General features: G+C 36.7%; 2 protein-coding genes across 2 annotated transcripts; both read left to right on the forward strand.

Annotated features, from left to right (window-relative positions):
• The first annotated feature begins 878 nt into the window (after nucleotides 1-878).
• LOC126587535 (U-box domain-containing protein 8-like) lies at nucleotides 879-2,532 on the forward strand. Its single transcript, XM_050252610.1, has one exon. It carries the CDS (start codon nucleotides 1,081-1,083, stop codon nucleotides 2,227-2,229), a length of 1,149 nt encoding a protein of 382 aa, XP_050108567.1. The 5' UTR covers nucleotides 879-1,080; the 3' UTR covers nucleotides 2,230-2,532.
• Nucleotides 2,533-8,783: 6,251 nt separating this feature from the next.
• LOC126587799 (NAD(P)H dehydrogenase (quinone) FQR1-like) lies at nucleotides 8,784-12,389 on the forward strand. The gene is made up of 4 exons (XM_050252875.1): nucleotides 8,784-8,917; nucleotides 10,886-10,979; nucleotides 11,550-11,812; nucleotides 11,973-12,389. Exons 1-4 carry the CDS (start codon nucleotides 8,895-8,897, stop codon nucleotides 12,202-12,204), a joined length of 612 nt encoding a protein of 203 aa, XP_050108832.1. The 5' UTR covers nucleotides 8,784-8,894; the 3' UTR covers nucleotides 12,205-12,389.
• The last annotated feature ends 4,958 nt before the right edge of the window (nucleotides 12,390-17,347 follow it).

Genomic DNA, 17,347 nt, shown 5'->3' on the forward strand with positions numbered 1-17,347 from the left:
GATTATAAAGCAGAGAACCGTTAAAATAATGAAGGAAAAAGGGGCATAGACTCCTTTTGGTAAGTAACCGACACCACATCATCTTTAAAATAAAAAAATTGATATTAAATAGATGACGTTTTACGGTAATGGTATTAAAAAAAAAATGTTTATGCATGATTTGATCCTTCGCGGTTTTTCTCTTTTAACAAGTAATAATTTAACCAACTAGGCATTGTGGACATGTGATCTCAAAATCATAATAATTTTCAATTCGAAGAAAGAAAAAAAAAACTTACATAAAATGAGAATGCAACTACTGACGGTAAAACTCACATGATAGTGCACGATTAGTTTGGCATGTTGATTAATAGTAGAAATCCTTATGCGGTTCAAGAGTTGGCCAATGAGGTAAATCTCGTTCTATAATAGAACCCATCATAACAAAATATTTTCAGTCAATCATGTATTTTAACGTTTTTAACTTCTTTATGTGACCGTTTAAGGAGATAAATTTACTTACAGGATATAGTTGTCCAATAATCTTAACTAATTATCCATTGTTATGAGTTTCAAAATTTACTTACACATTATTATCTGTTTTAACGTCTTTATCAACGCTAAGTGATTGACTTCAGATACGGTCCTTGTAGGATTGGTGTACCCAACTTTCGTCTTGGGACACCCGTTGATTTTAGTTGAAGGTAAAAAGACTCTTATATCCATATATAAAATGGTTTAATGATTTCTTAAGAAAAACAATTATTTTCAATTGGATGGAAGTTGTCGAAGCAAAGAAAAAACGCCTTTGAAGGCAGAAATGAGGAAGGCGGAAGGGCAATTTCGTTAATTACAATTGTTTTTCCTTTTTGGGCCTGAAAAAATGGGTATTAATGTGTTTATTAGATTTGTGAGTGTAGGTAGGATTTGGTGGTGAAAGTCTCTGTTTGTCTCTCTCTCTCTCCTCTCTCTCTCTCTCTCTCCCCTCTGGCTCGAATTCTGGAAGCCTCAAAGACAATTCCATCCAGTCGCACCCGAAAACCTCGTAAACCCTTTTCTTCCCGTTCATTTCTTTGCTGATTGACGCGAGCGAGTTGATAAATGGCGACTCAGTTCCCGGTCGATTTCAAGTGCCCGATTTCGCTCGAAATTATGTCCGACCCGGTTATACTCTCTTCGGGTCACACCTTTGATCGGGCCTCCATCCAACGCTGGCTCGACGCCGGCCACCGCACCTGCCCAATTTCCAAACTGCCCCTCCCCGACCACCCTTCCCTCATCCCCAACCACTCCCTCCGCAGCCTGATTTCCACTTATACCCTTCTCTCCCCTGCCAAATTACAACACCAGTACCACCAGCACCACCACCAATACCATCACCACCGCCAGCAGCGCCACTCCCAGCCCCAAACCCCTGTCTCGACGCTTACCTCCCCAGCTTCCACCCTCGAGTCCAAGCTCGAGTCGCTCGACCAGCTTACTCGCCTCTCCAAGCGCGACGCTGCCTTCCGCGCCAAGCTGACCGAGTCCGGCGCCGTTTCCGCCGTCCTCAAGTGCGTTGACTCGGAAGAGCCCCGCCTCCAGGAAAAGGCGCTGACTTTGCTGCTCAATGTTAGCTTGGACGACGATAACAAAGTGGGTCTTGTCGCCGAGGGAGCAATCGCTCGAATCGTGGAGGTGCTCCAAGGTGGGTCCCCCAACAGCCGCGCCGTGGCGGCGACGATGTTGACTAGCTTGGCGGTGGTGGAGGTCAACAAGGCCACAATCGGGGCATACCCGTGTGCAATTCGGGCTCTGGTTTCGCTTCTCAGGGACGGCAAGAGTCGAGAGCAGAAGGAGGCGGCGACGGCGCTTTACACCATCTGTTTGTTCCCGGATAACCGGCGGCGGGCGGTGGAATGTGGGGCGGTGTCGTTTTTGATCCGAATTGCTGAATCGGGCCTCGAACGGGCGGTTGAAGTTCTCGGTCTTTTGGCGAAGTGCAAGGAAGGTAGAGAAGAGATGGAGAGGTTTAATGGATGTGTGGGGATTTTAGTGAGGGTTTTAGAGAATGGGAGCTCCAGGGGAGTTCAGTATGCCCTGCTCACATTGAATTCGCTTTGTTCTTACAGCGAACGGATGCGTGTGGAAGCGAAAAATGAAAGGGCTTTATCACTTTGTGTAGGTTTGGTTGAAGATGACAATGAAGGGATTAGAAAAAATTCTTCTAATTTGGTTCAGGTTCTCAGTGGGAACCATTCCATGAGCTGAACTGCGAATGGAAGTCGAAGAAATTATCGATTTTGCGGGTTAGAATGGTTGGCATCAGTGGAGGTGAGTTGCGTTTTTGGTTTATTGTTTCTCCTTCTGTTGGGATAGTTTGATGTACAAAAGAAAAGGGATTAGATTTTTGTTGGGATATGGTTCTTTGTTTCTTGTACATTCGAAATAAAAAATAGCACACAGATGAGCTGGATTTCTGTTGTGATGTATGTATTATGAAAGTTTCAAATTGGTAATCTGAATTGTAAGTTGCCTCAGCTTATAGAATTTTTTCGGTTTCCCGGAAATGAATTCCTCTGTCCTATCTTTAGATACTTCCGTGGCATCTCATAGTTTCTGAATACTGTCTACCTATGTATCTTTTGTGCTATTAACTTATAACTCGAGAGTCTGTTTATAGTATGAAATCATATCCACATGAATTAGATCCGACGGTGATTTGTATTAATTCGATTTATGTTAGGATTGTGTAAAGGTAAGGAAAGTTCGGTCAATGACATCTTTTTAGTAAAGATGAGATCAAGAAGGATACAAAAGGAAAGTATTGTACAAGTTTTCCTATGCAACCTTCTTGGTTGTATATTGATTGTAATTGTGATGATCAGAAACTTTTATGTTTCTCGTATGTGTTTATGTAAGAACACTTTCATATTTCTGATCACAGGCCCTTCTGATTGTTCTCGTGCCTTTACTCTTGAGAGCAATAAATGGCCGAGAAGTTATTTCTCTTAGGATGCTTCTTACCTAAGCTCAGTTTCAGTAGCTTCTTAGTTCTTACTCATGCATAAATGAAGAAACTCAGGACTCGGGTCTTTGTATGCTTTACTTTACGCCTCACATGATTCTTAATTTCTTATGGGTGTTTATTTGTTAGACAAATTTTTTAGTATCGTCAGTTTTTCATTTTGGAGTACTATTCTTATAGAGGTCGTACTTGGTGCGATGGCAAGGGCCTTCGCCCACAAGCGGTAGGTCTCGGGTTCGAGACTTGGGAGCAGCCTCTCCATAAATGGGGGTAAGGCTAACCGACATTCACCTCTCCCAGACCCTGCGTAAAGCGGGAGCCTTGTGCACTGGGTACGACCTTTATTCTTATATTGGTAGTCTGTGTCCCAAGGCAGCTCCGTTATGTATCATAAACCGCTGCTTTCATATTCATTCTGAAGACCACCACCAGTTGACTTTAATTCTGGTGTGTATATGACGTAATTAAACACTGATTCTAGTTCTTGTTGTTTTTGAGAAGCCGTTTTAGAAGGCATACACGTGAAAGTTATCTATGTATTGTGTTGTCTCTTTGTAACTTACCTCTTTCTTTTCAACTTTGTTTCTGAAAAATATAAAGATTTGATGCATAATTTGCTCTGCTGTAGGCTTAAGCCATAATATGTCTGCCCGACTCATGGACATAAAGAGGCTCTTTCGTATTTTGTATGGGGGATACATACTTGGAATGTAGAAGTACGTGGGTGCGTATTGTAAAAGAGCTACCTCATTTTGAATCTAGGAACTCCATGCGCTGCATTTTCTTCTAACGTCAAGGGTATTTCTCGTTAGGAAGTTTGTATTCGGTCCATTTACTGTAATGTAACTGTAGTCTTGTTAACATATGAAAGTTATTGTGTCAAACTTGTTGGGTTCTTTGTTATCGTTTATGGTTGAGGCATAGGCAATGATCTTTTCTTATAGTTGTTGCCGTGGTGGGTTTGCTCAAGTAATTCACATCCTGTACCACTTGCTGCTATGTGTTTTGATTAATTTTGATGGTTCTGCTCGACTTATGTGTCTTGATATACCCGTTGCGTTGCAATATTGAAGATCGGTGATTCAGCATGTTTGAGCCTGCAGATCTTTCCTGTGAAGTTAAATAGTTAATACACGTCGTTACTTGAATTGTGTTCAGCCTTTTAGGGTACGCAACAATGAAGGCTTCTTGTGTATCCGTCTTGAGCATGAATTCAGTCGTGCTGAAATCAGTGAAATGGAGAGCAAGTATTGAAAAGTTTACGTGATCATCTTTTAAGGGTATTTTTGTCAAACCAACCTCTTTAACTATCGACAGATTTTTCGTAATATGACGAAAATGATTTACGGTGGGCAACATTAAGGACTACTTGTATCGAATATCATTGTCAAATATTAAAGTAAAGAGTTATGCCGATTTCATGAACCGTTTTGGCTAAAGAACTATCTTTTTGTATTTTTTTTTTTCGGATAAAAATGTTCTTCTTTCTGGCATTTGAAGCAACACGTATAAGAATAAGATATCGTTAAATTATTGAACTCATGGACAGCCGCCTCTATTTACTACTCCAAACATTATAAATTATATTTGATGGGAGCAGCCTGCAGCCGGTGCTTTTCTTTAAAAAAATTAAGAGAGTCGCTGTAGCCGGCCTTCCACTTATTCAAAATTATTGTATGTACTGTGGGATATGTACAATTAGCTTTGTGTATTAGGGCTTGTTCCTCTCTCTCTCTCTCTCTCTCTCTCTCTCTCTCTCTCTCTCCTGGATATTATATGATGAAAGGGGCCATGTCATTTGGTGTGGAGTTGAAATTATTAGAAAAATGCGTAAACTGGATTAAATCGAGGACATATATGGAAGGAATCAACGATGATTGGGGAACCAAGAGGAGAAGCACGCTTAAAGACAAGAGCCATCGATTCATTCTCCACATAGAGAGAGAGAGAGCAAATTTTACAGCAAAGACACTCTCTCCCTCATCATTTAACCTTTGCCATATTTTCATGCCAAAATCATTTCGTTTAAAACAAAAGGATTATAGTTAACTAATTAAGATTAAGCATCCTGCATTCTAATAATTCTATCATGTAGATAATTTGGGACCACTTAATACCCCTCCTAATCTTGATTTGACCTTAAAGCTTGAGGTAACTAATTTCTTGAGACATAAGATAAGATGGAGGAACATTTCCTGTCCAAACTTGCCTTTAGGGCATTCAAACTCAAGCTATCGCGCCACCATCATCATATGTGATTTGACCTGCACATTAATTTGAACTGCAACAAGCATCCACACCTCCTACCTTCTCATTAACTATTGTATAGTAAGAGCAGTTCCAGCGTTGGCTGGTGCTCGGGGGAAAGGCTGGTGAACAGGGCCAGATAGCCTGACTGAAGTGCTCCAGCGTGTGGGAGCCCGAGGGACAGGCCAGGCCTGAGCAACAGGCCTATGAGGAATTGCCAGCCCGCGAGCCCGAGTGGATGTGACGCCAAGGCTGATGTCATCCTGGCGTCAGCCCAATTTTATATTTTTTTTTTGTCAGGCGCGTGCACCTCACCCGCGCATGGGGGCGCGTCAGCCGACACCTTTTCAGAAGCCAGGGCTCGTGTCGCAGTCTGCTGATGTTACCGTTGGGAAGCTACGTGGCTTCCCACGGTCCGTTCGATCTCAACGGCTCTTTAAATTAGACCGTCCAATTTGCAACGGTAATAAAAATAAAATAAAACTTATTTAATATCAACCATTGGATTTGAGATCAACAATTGATATTATTCTGCTTTATAAATAAATAAATAAATAAAAGAAAAAATAGTTTTAAAATTAAGAAAAGTTACCGTTGTGACACGTGGCACAATCTGAAGTATTGGAATTCAATTTTTTTTTTTAAATCCAACGGCAGAGATTAATTAGTTCAATAAAAAATTGTAAAAAATCTGAAATTTAAAAAAAAAAATTGTTTTACTTTTCTATAAATACCTTCTCATTATCATCTAACTTACACCACAATTTCATATTTCTCAACTATTTTCAATCAAATTCCTATCTTTCTCTTAATGTTTCAATCCAATTTTTTTTAACAAACTGACTACTGCTGCAGGTACGAATTGGTCACTTCTTGAAGATGTTGCGTTGTGTACTAGCTGGGTTGAAGTTACTCATAGTTCGCTTACGGGTAATGAGATGCAGTTGCGAGAAATGTGGAGTGTTATTCATACCAATTATCTTGAGAAAATGGGTGGGAAAAGAACCAAAGAATCGATATCCAATCGTTGGAAATTACTTAGCCAATCATTTAGTACGTGGAGAGACACCTTGGCACAAGCTAGTACTAATCTTCAAAGTGGGGAAAATTAAACGGATCAGGTAACAATATATTATTTATTTGTTTGTACTATACCCAAATTTACATTATAATTATTTGTTTGTATTATTTATTTGTTACCTACTTTCATTATAATTATTTGTTTGTATTATTTATTTGTTACCTACTTTCATTATAACTATTTCTCCGAAATTACAAATAAAATTATTTTGTATTATTTTATAACTTTTCGGATTATGACACGTGGCGCAACGAGAATGATTAAAAATCTTATCCGAAATTACAAATAAAATTATTTTGTATTATTTTATAAATATAAAAAAAAATACTAATATTTTATTGCCTATTGCCAGGGGGAGGGCTCCCACCCTGGAGATGCAAAAGGCAATTAATGTTCATTAATGACAATTACTGTTCATTGGGTGGATTGAATAGTGAATTACCTGGGGGAGGGCTCCCACGCTGGAACTGCTCTAAAGCCTTGTGAAAGGGAGAAACTTGCAAAAGTCTTATGTTCGTCAAGTCAACAAGCGGATTGGGTGGATTGTTCGACAAACTTATAAAAGAACGTAACTCATTGGAGTTTCAACCTAAACAGATCAAGAGACATTTAAACACAGAGTGGTGTTTTTCTTTGAGGATAGATCAAACAACCCAGTTGATTTAACTGTCGGACGCAAGAATTTCTCCTGTACCGAAGTGTATACTCCTTTATTCTATTAGAGCGATGGATCTCGCGAAAACTAAATGCCCATTTAGTAATTTTTTTTTTATTTTTTTATTTTTAATATCTTCTCCATAACAAATAAAAAAATGAAAACTATATGTAACAGAAAAATCAAATGTTAATTTATAACATTATATTGCAGAATATGTCATATATAAGCCTCCAAACTCCTATCCTCCTGCATGCCTCCATCATATATTGCTTGGTAGTTTCCACCGGAGGTCCAGCTCTGAGATTTGACTGCGAACGTAAAAACCACCTACAGACGCTTTACACTGAATCATTCCAAATAACGTTTGTATCTTTTGTATTACCGAAACTTGCATCATAAATAACCTCCACCATATCGAAAGTAGAACAATATATTTTTAAAGTACACAAAAATTGATGAATAATCTTCCAAACCATATATAACAACAAGGGAATCAGAGTTTTAATTTAAACCTGGTTGGGCGGCTCAGACTTTCTGTAACCTTTGAATCTGGGCTGATTCTTCTTCCAATTTGCAAAAGTATTGGTCGCACAATACGGGATATACATTTTTTTTAATTTGTAAATTGAATATTTAATTACTTGAAATATATTTTTCTTCTTGTTTTTTGTATTTTACTAGTTACGGGAGGCGTCTACATCTACAAAGTCACATATCCCTAATGGGGATGGTGATTGGTTAATTCAAATCATACCTCGTGGTTTGGCCATAAGCACCTGACTTTCCCTGCAAATTATGTTTAAGTACATTGCACTCTATCTTTAAAATAATAACAATAATAATAATACATCACCCTATTATCTTTAAATTAATTACACTCAATAATAATACCATGGGGTGGCTCCGTGACTTGGAACGAATTTCAAACCTATATTTTCGTTTCATAGTGTTGGTGAATCACACAATGGAAACTAAAGAAAGCTTAAAATATATTTGTAAGTCTTTCCGGTCACCAGCTGGTCTCCTTTTTAACAAAAAAAAAAAAAGAATAATCAATTATGGGATGGTTTGTGCTAGAATGCTTGATATGGTCAAAGTCAAACCTTGTGTTTTGATCAATACGCTTTCAATCTAGCACAAAATTATGTTGAAAATGAAAATTTTGCGTGAAATATTTTGACTTTTTATAGTATGAATACAAGTTAATACGTTGACCTATGAATGACATATGATTTATGTCATGATGATGGAATATCCATGCGATCAGATTAAGTATGTATTTGTACAATAGCCGGAACCTAAAAATTGAAAGAAAAAAAAATCATGTATTTGATGTAACAAGGTAGAAAATTAATTTTTGTAGGCCTCTTTTCTCTTCCATGCACATCCTCGTATATTTCTTACCTTTTTTCTTAAGAAAAAAAATGATCAGCTGGTGATTTAGCCACCACAGTCCATCATTTTGGATGTCAGAAAAATTGACAAAGATATTTCAGACCTCTCAGATCACCATTTTGTGATTCACCACAGCAGGAATCGATCTCATATATATTTCTTACCTTTAAAGTGAATAAATCAAAGAATCATATGATGTAAATAAATGTAGATGAGCAAAAGGAGAAATATGGAAATCAATTTCCATAGGTATATGGAGAATACAGAGAATATTATGGGGTAGATATGTATGACATCAACAATACCGTATACATTACGTATCAAGAAAACACGATCCACTAATAATAGTTTAAGCCCTCCATTAACAAAGTTTAATAAATTACATTAAATTAAAATTAAGGTTTTTTATACAAAGAATTAAAATTAAGGCTTATGGTGCGTTATAAATAGGGTCCCCCCCATATGGTTGGTGCACCCCAAGCGCATACACAAAAAAGAACCAGAGGGAAAGAGAGACACCTCCATAGATGGCTACCAAAGTCTACATTGTGTAAGCCTTTCTCTCTCCTCCCTCTCTCTCTCTCTCTCTCTCTCTCTCTCTCTCTCTCTCTCTCTCTTTATTGCTTAGTGATTTATTAAACTTGTTTGTGTTCGTAAAAGTAGATAATGGTGTTTCTAGTTGCTTCCATTTTATGCTTTCTGGGTTTTTTTTTCCATTGACTTAAGTGAATGTAGATGATCTTTGATGAATAAAGATGAATCTTTTCTGGGTTGATCAGTGTTTTTATTTTCTCCCATATTAGTTTTTCTGGGGTTTGTTTATTTAATTAAATTAAGTAAATGTTTATCATCTTTGATGAATAAAAATGAAATCTTTTTCTGGGTTTGTCAAGTTTGCTTCCTGGGAGGTGATGGATTGTGTTGTTGTGTGTTCAGTAATGGAAAAGATTGGCATTCTGTTGGAGATGGTGTGGAATTTGCATTCGGCATTTTTTGTTGACTTGTTATTTGGAAGAATCTTTTTAGCCAAAATGGTCTCTGAGATTAATATAACTCTTCTCTCATTGAGATTGAAATCAATGATTTTGATCTGCCGTGAAAAATCTTCATTAAATTGAGAGTATTTTTGTCAAATCAATCATTTCACTTACTTTTTTATTTAATGGAGATATTTCACAAAATCAAAATAATTGACGATGGACAAACTCAGAGACCTCTTTCACCAATTTTCAATGTCAGGACCAAAATGAAGAGTTATCCCAATCCAATGACCATTTTGGCTAAAAAGCCTTTGGAAGAACAATATATTGGAACATTTCGTAGTAAATGATTACCTCTAAACATCTGCTAAGGTTAATCTATCTAGTGTTAATTTACTTGGGAGTGCTAATTTGTTTTCTTAATCTGCCTTGGGAAAAAAAAAATAGGGAGCAGTTTCTCTTGTTTACTGAAAGTCAAACTTAAAGCATCACAAATAAATTTATATAATTCATATTATTTGCTGGTTGTATTGTGGGATCGAGATCTCTATAGCTACATGTCACTTTTGTTATGGGTAGAAAGTATTGCAGTTTTCCTATCGTCCCATCGGTTTCAGTTTAACATCCAGTACTCAAAAGATTAGGGGAAGTTTTATCTGCTCTCATAGAAAAGTGAGGTTGCAGCTAGTGGCCTAAAATGTCTAGCTTGTATTCTTCTAGGTTTTTTTAATGTTTTGAATTTCCAATCATTTGTGTTCTTGTTCCCGGTCTTGAGTGGGGTGAGGGAGGGTGAGACAGAGGCCTGTTTTTCTTTGATTTTCATGACCGATTCATGAAATTGAACTTTACACTACCGTGTGTATGTGTCCATATCTAGAAAAGGAGGGATTAGTAATTGGAATAGATTGAAAGTCTTAAGGTTTAAACGACATTGTGCTGTTATCCAGTAACAATTCGAAGTGATTGTGATATCTGACCTACCTTTTGAAATCATAAACCGAGAGAGAGAGAGAGAGAGAGAGAGAGATGCAAGGCCTCTGCTTTCCTGCTTTCTGTGGCCCCAGAATGCATCATTGTTGAGTTTGGTTCTTTCTGTTTATATTGATATGCGTATGAGTCCCTGTCAATATTTACATTTGCTTCTGAACTGTCTTACATTTCTTCTACACTCTTGTCAAACAATCGAACACTTAATCACACGGGTGTATTTTATGGCTCCATGAAGGTTATTTGATCATCTTTTGTCACTGGCAAGTTAATTGAAAGTTTTGTTACATGCTTAGTCTCCCTTTGGTCATTGTCCTACCCTATTCTTTTGGCTAGTTGAATGATAAACATTTTCTGTTGTAGTACTACATAAATTTCATTTTTACACCACATTCGTTCCCGTATATGGTGTAATGAAAGAATTCGCCAGCAATTTCAGGCAGTTTTGTTTTAGCTTTCAAAGAAGATTATTACAATAAAATACTGATCTCCAAATGTTATATGCTATTACAAATTTGAGTTAATTTTTAAATATGCTATGCATTTTACAGGTACTATTCTATGTACGGACATGTTGCCAGGTTGGCTGAAGAGATACTAAAAGGAGTTCAATCTGTCGAAGGAGTAGAAGCCAAAATGTGGCAGGTACGAATTGTCATTGAATCAACACACAAAATTATCACAGCTACAGAAAACATCTGTTAGCCAGAGTATCTGTATGCATATAATTATGCATGTGTGTCACATGTCCTCGGGTTGGATGTGCTACATTAATTTTGTTCTTAGGCAAGTTCTCTCAGGAAATTTTTTTTTTTTTTACCCTTTGTTAAACATAAATGTTCCTTGCACATTTTGGCAACAACTATGAGGCTGCTATTGCAGATTGTAGACTTGTAGTTTATCCCAAAGCGACGTGTTCTTTTAAAATTTCTAGTTTGATCTTTGATGTTTAGTGACTAAGCTTCTAGAATACATAGATATCATGAATCGCTAGCTTAAGCTCACATATTGGTTTCCGCAGTTTAAAAGTCGGACAATCATGCAGTTTTGGATAAAGGATAAGCTGACTTGAGTTTCTAATCAAAATGTACTAATAGCATTAATTCTTTTGCTGGGATCTTGTGTTCATAATTTGTCTTTGAAAGGGATATTGATTTCTCTCCTGAAAAATTTCAAAGTAATTAACCTGGTTCAGTATACTTGGCGCCTTAACAGGTACCAGAAACACTGCCAGCAGAAGTTCTTGGAAAAATGGGTGCACCACCAAAGAGTGAAGTGCCTGTAATTTCACCTGAGGAACTTGTGGAGGCTGATGGGATAATCTTCGGTTTCCCTACCAGATTTGGAATGATGGCTGCACAGTTTAAAGCATTTTTCGATTCAACTGGAGGCTTATGGAGAACTCAAGCACTTGCTGGCAAGCCCGCTGGAATTTTCTACAGCACTGGATCTCAAGGTGGTGGACAAGAGACTACCCCGTAAGTTTTCAGCCAACAAGAGTATTTCTTTTCATTAGGTGTACAATTACAGGGATTTTTTGAACTGTTTCTCGTTCTTTCCCTATTGCGTTGCACTTTACTGAAATGTTTGCAATGTGATTTTTCTTGTCCTGTTTTTGATTTACTTGAAACCGTGCAGCTTGACAACCATTACTCAGCTTGTTCACCACGGAATGCTCTTTGTGCCTATCGGATACACGAGTGGAGCTGGCATGTTCGAGATGGAGCAGGTCAAGGGTGGAAGCCCCTATGGTGCGGGAACTTATGCTGGGGATGGCACAAGACAACCTTCTGATCTAGAACTAGAAACAGCTAGCCACCAGGGAAAGTACTTTGCTGGCATCGCAAAGAAGCTTAAGGGATCTGCCTAATTATGATGATCAATTATACGATCGCTGTTGAGTGTTCCATACTTTCATTTCTTCTGTTCTTGATTCTCAGTCCAGTTTTCAATTTGCAATTTCGTGTTTTCGTAAAGGATAATTTGCTTTGTCAAATGTAATTGTTGTAACAAGTTTTATTATTGAATAAACAGTTTTTATTACTGAAGATTAAAGCTTGTATACAGTATACAATGTAAACTTTACTGGAGATCTCGGTCTCTTACCAGTTGCTACACCATTCATTGTAACTTGGATAGAGCATTGGCTGTGAGAAGTTTCACATTCAGATATCAAATGAGGCCAGTCCTCCCATGTAAAAAAGAAGTTATCCCACGAATGCTAAGGCCATGCAACATAGCTTTGAATCTGGTGAGCTATCCAATCCAATACATCAAATATGGCCTAAGCCTCAATATTCCACACTGTACAACATAGCCTTGAATCTGGTGAGCTATCCAATCCAATCCAATACATCAAACATGGCCTAAGCCTCAGTATTCCACACTGTACAACATAGCTTTGAATCTGGTGAGCTATCCAATCCAATACATCAAACATGGCCTAAGCCTCGGTATTCCACACTGTAACTTTAAAAATTGTAAGTTATCCTATTCTATTCAATCATATGCACCAAACATGGCCCAAGAGCCCCAGTTATCAAAGGCACAAGTGGCTGCCCATAGCTTCATCACCTTAACGTTGCTGAATATCTACATGATGAGTATGGTGCAAGTGATCTTATCACATTCACTTCAGGAGTCTATGAAGTCCATTGGAGAAACTCCTTCTGCATATGATGCAAAAGGAGTTTGTCCCATGTTTAAAGGATATATTTTTTTGTTACATGGGAGGAATCAAATATTGAAGCTATCCTTATCCTAACCCATCGATCCACCTTCTCATCACTCGGCTAACCTCAAAGGCTACTTTCCCAGGAATTTTCATTCTATCTCTTGGGATGGTCATCTAAAAGTTATGGGGGTAACTTGAAGAAACTAAAATAGTAAATTAGGCACCCAAATGAAATAGTGAGCCCATGTCCAAGAACTATGAGGTATCACTTGGGCTCAAAAATAAGGATGTCATGCTAGTAAGTGGGAAAAGATGTAGTTCCACTTATTTTAACAACGTGATTCTCTAAATTTTAATTTTCAAGATGAAAGATTCATACCGTGTGCCAAAAATCGAACACACTACAATAGCGAACTAGTCTAACTTAAGTTTGCGTATTTCAAACTCATTTAAAACTCAATTAGAAGCTTTATGTAATGGTAACAGGGGTGGAAGATAAGATTCAAAGTTTTTAAAAGAAATAAGCCTTTTGAAGCTGGAAAACGTCAAGAAGAAGACAGAGATAGAGTCTTCATTGATTAGCCAAAACAAGAAAAAGAGGTATTGATCCATTAAAGTAAAGATTTGTAATTGCTGGAAGTCATAGATTTGCTTTATTTACAACTACAACACAACACAATGATGCCAAGATGCTTTCCTTTTAAGTATTCGTTTTATGTTTCATCTTTTCAAATAAGTAAACCTAGTAGTACTAAGTACCATGCCAAAGCTTTGAGAAAATAATTACAGATTTCAATATTCCATCGAGTAGTCGAGAGAGAGTGAGAGAAGCTAGCTATAGCAAATGGTACTGATCCCAATGCTTCAAAGTGCTTGGTATCACACCCTTCCGCCGATCAATTTCACAAGTCACAAAAAGATGATAAAGTGGGCGCCAAGAGATACCAATCCCCAACAGATTTTGAACCATTAAAGTACCTTTCGTTTGCTTTCTCTCATGATTAGTCATCTTTTATAGGGATTCTTCAATTTTAAGCTTCTTCTTGATTAGGCTCTTTGGTTTTCAAAATTTGGAATTTGTTCAAAGCGACTTTAATTTCAACAAACAATGACTAGTAATATATAACATATACACACCCAAAATATACTGTGGGATTTTCAAAGTAATAAGTATATATACGATGAGGAATGTCAAGGGACTCTCTATAGATTTTCTGTCACCTTATAGTTTAATGTCAATTTTCATGCCAACATTATAAAATATTATGTAAAAAACATGAGATGACAAAAAATCTATGGAGTGTTCTGCTTTGAGAGAGTCTCTTAACATTTCTCTCTCTATATATGGAGTTATGAATATAATTTATGCTTACTAGATAGCACAAGTATGCAAGTTCTACCGGCCATAATTTCGTCAGGAGTTTTGTACATATTAGGTTCTGTTTGGATATGATCACTTCTCTCGTTTAGATTGCAAATGATGAGCCATAATTCTGAAAGTAACAATACATATACAGTGTTGCTTCTGCACTGTTCGTGTTCGGAAAAGTGAGGAAAACTTTCACCCCATGCAGTGATGCTTTGATAGAAGTTCCAATATATAAATAAATGAGGATCCTTTATGGAATCCTCCAATCATATATGTTTATCATATATTGTGCGGTCAGAAATTATTATAAATTTTTTATTTAAAATTGAATATAAACAGTATACGATGAAAACTGATCACATGATGTACGATGAACGAATGTGATTGAAGGATCTCTAGGATCCTCACAAAGAGGATCCTCATTCTATATAAATAAGGATAATGTTAGGAAGACTAAATTTATAGACAAAATTTGTGAAACTAAAAGACGTAGAAATTGATGATTGGTGTATTACTTAAATGTTGATAAACGTGCTCATTTATATTAGAAACTCATAATTTTGTTTACAAATTTTGTTTTCAAATTTAATCTCTTTAGCATTAGCCTATAAACAAACACAAAAAAGCAAAATGAGTAATTAAATAAGGAAAATGATCCGCGCGATCATGACCATTCATCGTACATCGTGTAGTTAGTTTTCGTTAGGTACTATTTATATTTAATTTTAATTTTGAAATTATTTTTGACCGCACGATGTACGATGAACGGTCACAAACACGGAATCCCTAAGATCCCTAGGAAAAGGATCCGGCCATTAAATTAGGATTTGGATCCTCTTCGAGGCAATTGGTCGGGATCCTCCTGACCAGTGTTTGTGGGCCATTGTAACTTTTATCCAACGGCTACAATTATTATAACTTTTAGAGGGCCCTCCCGTTTGTAGCCATTTGATAAAAATTCAACGGCCCACAGACACCGATCAGGAGGATCCCGACCAATTGCCTCAGAGAGGATCCAAATCCATTAAATTAAACTGAGCTGGTTGTAGACTTCTAGCTAGTTGCCACCAAGGATAATATTATGTAGATCATGGAATCGTAGAAGTTAAAAGATAATCAACACTACAGGTGATAGCCCAACAGGATTCCTCTTTAGATCCTTTTTGTGAGGATCTTGAGAATTCTTGAATCGTGTTCGTTTATCGTACATCGTGCAATCAGTTTTTGTCAGGTATTATTTGTGTTCAATATTAAATAAAAAAATTTAAATAATTTATGATTGCACGATGTACGATGAACATACACGATTTACAGATTCTTGGGATCCACACAAAGAGAATCCGAATTTGGTGTTATTTTACCAGACATATGTTTATATTGCTAAGCAAATAATTGATGACTCAGATTACGATAACGTAATTTATTTCTTCACAAACATAAATATATATAATATAGGGAAATTGACTAAAATAATTATTCTATAAATTTTAATTTCTAAACTCATCAAAATCAAATATTGACGACTTATAGATCATATAATACATATGAATTAAGAGTACTGATAGGTAGAATAATTTTTAAACCACATTTGCAAATTAACCATGTGATGTGTCACCAATATGAATTAAGTACGTTAATCAACACTTAAATAATAACTCAATCATCAGCAACCATGTCATATGCTTGACATAAAATGATTTAAATAGATATTCTCCCTAGCACTACCTATGAATTAAACATAAACATCATATCTGAAGAAAAATTAAGCTTCCACCATAAACCAATTTACAATATGGGGAGTAGCTCAACTTATTTATAAGCTCATGCAATGTCTCTTCTCTCATCACTGTGAGATTCATTTTCAACACTCCCTCTCACATGTGGCAAATTTTCAAGCTTAACATGTGGACAACACGAACTGTGTGACATTGGGCACTTGTGGCCGTTGACTTCACATGTGTGACAACTTGCTCTGATACTATAAAGAAAGTTAAGATTCCATTATAAAACCAATTAGCAATATAGGAATAGCCTAACTTAATTATAAGCCCACATAAGGTTCATTATTCATTTAATGTGAGATTCATTCTCAACATTATCTATCGTTAAAAACATATCGATCAAATATGAATTTTTTTTATATTTCAATTATTAGAATTTATAAATTGATTATTTCAGGTAATTTTTCTATAATACATCTTCTTCTTCTTCTTTAAAAAAAAATACTATTATTAAGCAGAAGGGGAAGGTTTAAGAGTCAAGACTATTACATTAATACAGGGAGAATGAAATTTCGAACTTGGGACGCATAAGGAGAAATCCAACACCTTATCTATAAGAATTCTTTAGTTCTTGTTACATGTTTAATGGACGAACCTTATAATTGCGTGGCCATTTCCATAGGAGGAAATTGAAGGATAAAACATATAGTAATGCTAGGGTTAAGACTATTACATTTCCATAGGGAGAAGAGAATTTCAAACCTGGGACGTATGAAACATCCTATCTATCTATCCATAAGGATTCTTCAGTTCTTGTTATATGTTTAATGGACGAACCTTATACTTGCGTGGCCATTTCCATTGGAAGAAAATGAAGGATAAAACATATAGTAATGCTAGGGTATAAGACTATTACATTAATATAGGAAAAAGAGAATTTCGAATCTGAGACGCATAGTTAGAAATTCAATACCCTATCCATCTATCCATAAGGATTCTTCAGTTCTTTTTATATGTTTAATGGGCGAATCTTAATTATAATTGCGTGGCCATTTCCATAGGAAGAAATATTGAAGGATAAAACATATAGCAATGCTAGGGTTGTTGGTTCTACACGCGCAAAGACATGTACTTGCGCATGCACATCCTTCTGTCTCTCTCGCCCTCTCTTTCTCATAAGTCATGACCAGATTCACCAGAAACCCTAAAAGCAGGAATAGTGGGCCGACCTCTGACTTCCCACTACCAC

The sequence above is a fragment of the Malus sylvestris genome, chromosome 10, assembly GCF_916048215.2.
Source record: "Malus sylvestris chromosome 10, drMalSylv7.2, whole genome shotgun sequence".
Lineage (NCBI taxonomy): Eukaryota > Viridiplantae > Streptophyta > Magnoliopsida > Rosales > Rosaceae > Malus > Malus sylvestris.

Coding starts and splice junctions, on each gene's coding strand:
- LOC126587799 (XM_050252875.1), top strand. CDS start 8,895: ATGGCTACCAAAGTCTACATTGT. Junction 10,980..11,549: donor TAGAAGCCAAAATGTGGCAG/GTACGAATTGTC, acceptor GCGCCTTAACAG/GTACCAGAAACACTGCCAGC. Junction 11,813..11,972: donor GGTGGACAAGAGACTACCCC/GTAAGTTTTCAG, acceptor GAAACCGTGCAG/CTTGACAACCATTACTCAGC.
- LOC126587535 (XM_050252610.1), top strand. CDS start 1,081: ATGGCGACTCAGTTCCCGGTCGATTTCAAGTGCCCGATTTCGCTCGAA.